The sequence below is a fragment of the Mus pahari genome, chromosome 7, assembly GCF_900095145.1.
Source record: "Mus pahari chromosome 7, PAHARI_EIJ_v1.1, whole genome shotgun sequence".
Taxonomy (NCBI): Eukaryota; Metazoa; Chordata; class Mammalia; order Rodentia; family Muridae; genus Mus; species Mus pahari.
In genome coordinates, this window is record NC_034596.1 from 2,907,937 (window position 1) to 2,914,243 (window position 6,307).

General features: G+C 40.6%; 1 protein-coding gene across 9 annotated transcripts in view; it reads left to right on the forward strand.

Moving 5' to 3' along the window:
* The first annotated feature begins 1,322 nt into the window (after window positions 1-1,322).
* The window catches only part of Dtnb (dystrobrevin beta), a 130,328-nt gene continuing 125,343 nt past the window's right edge, over window positions 1,323-6,307 (forward strand). For 7 of the 9 annotated variants that reach the window (XM_029540709.1, XM_029540703.1, XM_029540705.1 and 4 more), the window contains exons 1-2: window positions 1,344-1,458; window positions 4,117-4,283. In XM_029540709.1, coding sequence (XP_029396569.1) covers window positions 1,362-1,458; window positions 4,117-4,283 — 264 coding nt within the window. In that variant the 5' untranslated portion in view covers window positions 1,344-1,361. Of the gene's footprint in view, window positions 1,459-4,116; window positions 4,284-6,307 lie in introns of all 9 variants that reach the window. The other 2 variants (XM_021201499.1, XM_021201498.1) reach the window with 1 other exon arrangement.

Sequence of the window (6,307 nt, forward strand, 5' to 3'; positions counted from 1 at the left end):
CAGTCTTCACACGCAATATCTTTTTCTGGTCTTGGGGGTCAGACTCGGGACCTTACACATATTAGGCAAGTTCTCATGGAGCTATAGGTCCCACCTCTACCCATCTTACATGGCTGGTCTGGGGACATAGTCCTTAACCACCTGTGTGCCTCTCTTTGTTTCCGTTCTTAGTTTTTAATTTCTTACTCTGTGTACATGTGCACACACATGCATGTTTGCCTATGCCATGTGTACATGTGTACACACATGCATGCTTGCCCGTACCATGACATTCATGTGGAGTTGGTTCTCTCCTTTCACTTTCCTGTGAGTCCTGGGAATCAAGAGCAGGTCCCAGACTTGCTTGGTGAACAACTTCCCCTGAAGAGCCATCCTTTTGACCCTTGTTATTTGAAACATGATCTCATGTTGTGGCTCAGGCTGATATGGAACATGTGATCCTTTTACCTCAGACTTCCAAGCGCTGGAATTATAGGTGTCACCTCTCCTGGCTTTCCTCTGAGTGCTGTTTAAAGTGGGCACCATGGGTGTATGTTACAACTGCAGACTTCTTACGGCATTGCATAGTGCTGTGTCCAGTTCTTTTCCCTGTAGAGCTGGAAAGGTATTTTGTGACTTAGAAGAAATAAATAAGGCACTTTACTAATTGGAAATATTGTTCCAAATTTGTTCTGTCTGCATCATATAACTACTTTTATCTTGTCTCTATGGAGCATAATAATATCAGTGTTCCACATAGTGGCAGCTATGAGAAAAATACAATTTAATAGGAGAAGGAGTGTAGATGTATAAGTGTTTTACCTTGCTTTATTATTTATTGCAACAATTATCATTTATTTAAAATGTATCATTGTATGTGTACGGCTGTTTTGACTGTATGTATGTGAAGCCACATTTCTAGCTACTCAGAATTCATTAAGTGCCAGTTGTGTGCCAGGCCCTGCCAAGGATGCTGGAAATATGGCTCCTAACCAGGCATCCTTAGTTTCTGTCATTGTAGATGTTTTATGAGCAGGAGTGTGTGTCCCTCACAGGGCAGCAGAAATGGTGCTCAGAAGAACACTGGCTTCTGACTGTGTCAGGTTTGGGTTGGACATGAGCAGCCATTTAAATGCTATCTTCCTTTCTCTTACTGGTCAAAGGAGGGGAAGACACTAAACAGCTCTTTTTAGAGGCAGAATCTTGCTGGATGCATTTTCAGATACAAATGCTGTGTGTATATTCAAATGTATGTAGTCATCATTGTGATAATTTCACATGCAGTTCATTCCCACTCGGTTGGGAGAATCCTAAAACAACTTTAAAGACACTAGGAAGATATAAAGTGCACTTCTTTTCTCTTCTCTTCACAGAAGAAGATAATGCTGAATATGTTTTTAGACACCATGATGGCCGATCCTCCTCCCCAGTGCCTTGTCTGGCTACCTCTCATGCACAGGCTTGCCCATGTTGAGAATGGTGAGCAAAGCTTGGCCCTTCATCCCTCGGGTTATAGGGAGGAAGAAACTGCAGTGTTTTTAGCTATTATCGTGAAAAGTTGTTAAGTGGCATTTGCTTGGCACGTCATCATTTGAAATTGTGGCTTTTGTTTGGGGAAGAATATTTATTTCGTCACAAAAGTGGAAGTTATGTTACTGAGGATTCTGAGAAATAATAAAACCTGGTGGTATGGACACATTTTTTTCACCCTTAGATTGCAGGCAGTCGTATGTTTATATTTATCTGCTGTGGTCAGGAATGTCTTTTTCCCTCTTTTAATTTATCAGAAATCTGTAGCCCTGCAATATTAGCAATCAAACTTTAGTTGATTTTGAATAATTAAAACATCGCTAAGGTACTGTTTTTCCCTTTATGATTTTGTGCGTGTGTGCACTCAAGCACACGCATGTGGAGGTCAGAATTGATACTGGATGTCTTTCATTATCTTTTGAGATAGACTCTCAGTGAACATAGTTCTCAATTGGCTGGACTGGCTGGCCAGCGAGCTCCAGGGACCTACCTTTCTTTGCCGTTCTCCCACCCAGTGTTAGAGCTACATGTTGGCTTGTTTGGCCACACTCAGCTTTTCTGTATGTGTTAGGGATCTGAACTCAGGTTCTGATGTGTGTGGGATGGGCACTCCACTCACCACATCTTCTTTCCAGTCCCATTTTTACCAGTTTACTTGAATATACTGCTGAGGTCTTTCCTCATAGTTTGATTTGCCTATAAAGTAGATGCTTTCACTTTGAATTGAAATGATTCTTGCTTCTTAGAACCCTCTTGGTGTTTTCTGCTGTTTATTTCCACATTCAGGTTGTATGAAATGTTAAATGGAAGGCCGTTGCTTTTCTGTGCAGCCTTTTTCTCTCCAGGTTTGCCTGTCTCCTCTGCCATAGGAGAACAGAGTAATAGCGGACAGAGACGTAGTGGAGGGCTGATGACTGAGCAGGACCCTCCCCCTTGCTTCTCTCTCACGCCTTTTTTTTCTATTGTCTGTCTGTTTTAAACTTGTATATGCCTTTTGCTCAAGTCTGGATACTTCACAAGCATCTTAATGTCAGGCTTACTTTTCTAAAGGACTTGACTTTTAAAGCAGCTAAATTCTTATATTAGAGTTTCTGAATAGGCACATAAGTAGTTAAATTGCTAAGCTGTTCTTGGTTCTTTGAGGAGAGATGTTTATATACTCTTAAGTATTTTATTAGTTTCATGTCCAATTAGTTTTCACAAATTATCTTATACCTGCTTTGAGGAGTGAAAAGAGTCTCATTTGTCACGATGTGCTATTAGCCATAAGAATATTTTACTATCATTTTGTATAGAATGTTATTGATAATGTACTTACATGTTCAGTGATATTATGTCTTCTTAGAGACAGAGAAATGTAATGAAAACTTTGAAATGTCTAGAAATAAAACCTTTTGTCTATCACATTGACACTTGTTTATATGTCTTACTTTTTTTTTTAAGATTTATTTATTTTATGTATGTGAGTACACTATGGCTGTCCTTAGACATACCAGAAGGCTTCAGATCTCATTTGTGGTTGCTGGGAATCAAACTCAGGACATCTGGAAGAGCAGTCGGTGCTCTTAACCACTGAGCCATCTCTCCAGCCCTATACATCTTACTTATAAGTGGCAAATAAGTCCTAAAATTATGGTATATTTGGGGGTTTGTTTGGTTTGGTGTCTTTGCTGTGTTTTGAATTACTATTTAAAAGATAAATTGAAAAGCTGCCTGTGGTGACACACACCTGTAATCCCAGTGCTTAGAAAGTAGACATAAGAGCATCAGACATTGGCTGGCATCGTTGGCTATATATATTGTGTTCACACCCAGCCTGGAAGACATAAGACCTCATTTAAGAAATGAAACAAGCCAGGTGTAGTGGCGCACACCTTTAATCCCAGCACTCAGGAGGCAGAGGCAGGTGAATTTCTGAGTTTGAAGCCAGCCTGGTCTACAGAGTGAGTTCCAGGACAGCCATAGCTATACAGAGAAACCCTGTCTCAAAAACAAAAACAAAACAAAACAAAACAAAGCAAAAAGATATGAAACAAAAGAACAAACTCCCCAAAAGGGGACATAGATATTTGTTTGTTTAAGCAGAAGTTATATTTATTGTGTTGGTTCACAAACCCAGATGTGTACATATTATGGAGGCAACTGGTTCATATTGGCAATCTCAGCAGTCTCTGGGCAGTCCTAGTGACAGTGCCACTCACTGATCTCCCTGGGCTGCCTCTTACCTCCCCACTGTGTTCACACGTTCACATGCTCAGAAGAAACTAGAAGAAAGTCATGAAGACATATATGCTCAACCTAAAGTCCCGGAGTGCATTTGATAATTCTACTACTAAACTGTGACATTTAATATTAATGTAAAACTTTACAAATGTTGACTGTACCGACGCTGGAGCTGTACCAGAGGATGGCTTGGCTTCTGAGTGCACACTCTTGCCAACACTCTTGTATTTCTTGGAAACGCAGTGTCAGAAGTCAGGCAGTTTATAGAGTTTTTGGTCTGTCTGTTTCCACCATGCTGTTGCAGTAGCTTTTGCTTTCCTCTGTATTGTTCTGTTCTCTGCTGACACTGTCTTATTCTCTGTCCCCTCTTTTGCTGACCACCAGTCTTCCATCCTGTGGAATGCTCCTACTGTCACTGCGAGAGCATGATGGGCTTCCGATATCGATGCCAGCAGTGCCACAACTACCAGCTCTGCCAGAACTGCTTTTGGCGTGGCCATGCCAGCGGCGCTCACAGCAACCAGCACCAGATGAAGGAGCACTCCTCTTGGGTAACTCACTGCTTGTCTTCGATCATGTACTCTCAACTATTCACTTGGCTCACATGTATCCTGCAGGCTCCCTGCCCAATAGGATGTGGTGTCCTGGAAGCTTAGTGTCCACACAGGTGCTGAGGCTCCTCCTCACTGAGTTCTAAAGATTTTTTTTTTTAAGATTTATTTATTATTTTATATGAGTACACTGTTGTTTTTTTTTTTTTTTTTTTTTTCAGACACACCAGAAGAGGGCATCAGATCCCATTACAGATGGTTGTGAGCCACCATGTGGTTGCTGGGAATTGAACTCAGGACCCCTGGAAGAGCAGTCAGTGCTCTTAACCACTGAGCCATCTCTCCAGCCCTCACTGAGCTGTAAAAGAAGACTTTTAAATCTTCTGGGAGGTGCAAATGTTAGCTGCATTTAAAATGATCCTTTGTAAAGTAAAAAGTCTGTTTCTTCTGATTTGAAAAATGATACAAAGGGTTTCTTCCTTGTGTCTATCCCCTTGAACCTTCAGTTGGGTTTGAAGTCCTTTCTTGAAGCCAGTTTTTCTCTCAGCTTGATTGTGTCTCTATGGCACAGGGGAACAAAGCAGCATGTAATACAGGAGTTATGCATGTGTCTCTTAGGTTGGAGAAAGACTGTTTTATAATCACAGCCACATTACTATTTTAACCTTCAAAAGTACCTTTTAAATAATACTTAGGTGGTGGCCAAGCACAGTGGTGTATGCCTGCAACCCCAGTACTGAGGGGCAGGAGTCAGAGCTCTCTGAGTTCCAGGCCAGCGTGATCTACAAAGTGAGATCCGGTCTCAAAACAAAACCAACATTTGGCTAAAGATTGATGTCTTCTCTTCTTGTGGTGTTTATAGATCATAAAATATGAATCCCATTAGGTATTTTCCTTCACATCTTTGACCTACTACAGTTTTTTTTGTTTGTTTGTTTAAAGTCAGGGTTTCTCTGTGTAGACTTGGCTGTCTTGGAACTTACTCTGCCTGGAACTCACTCTGTAGACCAGGCTGGCCTCAAACTCAGAAATCCACCTGCCTCTGTCTCCCAAGTGCTGGGATTAAAGGTGTGCACCACCACTGTTCAGCTTAAGGTAATTTTTTTTTTTAAAGTGGAAGACCCTCTACATAATTTCTCTTTCTTTTTTATTTTGCTGTTAAGTAAATATAACTTGATTGTCATTTTCCTATCTTAGGTAAAGTACTATAGCCCACTATGCTAATTGACTGGCAGTGTTTCTTGGGTAGGTTTTAGGTTAGAATCTTGCCCTCACTGAGACAGGTTTTACTCCGTCATTTTTGGTTTTGCTGTCGAGTTTAAGTGAGGATCTCATTCTCAGCATTGGGGTGTGGAGATCAAAGGTTTGTACACCTGTAGCTTGAACTTGCTCATTTACCCAATTTAGAACCTTTTCCAAAGTGAGGATTTTGCATCTCTTTGAAAGTCAGTGACTGAGTACTGCTCTTTGGTTTGCAGAAGAACCTGTTATGTACCCTTGAGCTCTTTCACTGAGTTATAGCATATATAAGCAAAGTACAAGTTGTGCGTGGTGATTTGTTCCCACAATTCCAGTGCTTGAGAGTGTGAGCCAGGATTACCATGAATTCAGGCCAGCCTGTGTTAAGACTTTATCCTCTACCAACAAACAACCAACAAACCAGTGTAGAATCCATAAATCCACTTATTTGAACCTCTCAAGACTCCTGTGAAGATTTTCTTTCTAAATATTTCTCATTTTTATTTCATCTTGCTGTATTTTTTCTACCTTGTGAATTTTTTCATAGTAAATTAAGATTTCCAGAAATCTTGTATTATCAGCTTATATAATTTTAAGTCTGATACCATCAATAGGTCAGTTCTGAATTTTGATGGATGACATGCCTGGGTGTGACATGTGTGTTCTAACTGTGTGTGTGTGTGTGTGTGTGTGTGTGTGTGTAAGTAACTTGTTCTCAAAATTAAGAATATGCACAGTACCTTGTCCCATTGAGAAGATGTGGGTGAATTTTGAGGCTGGATATA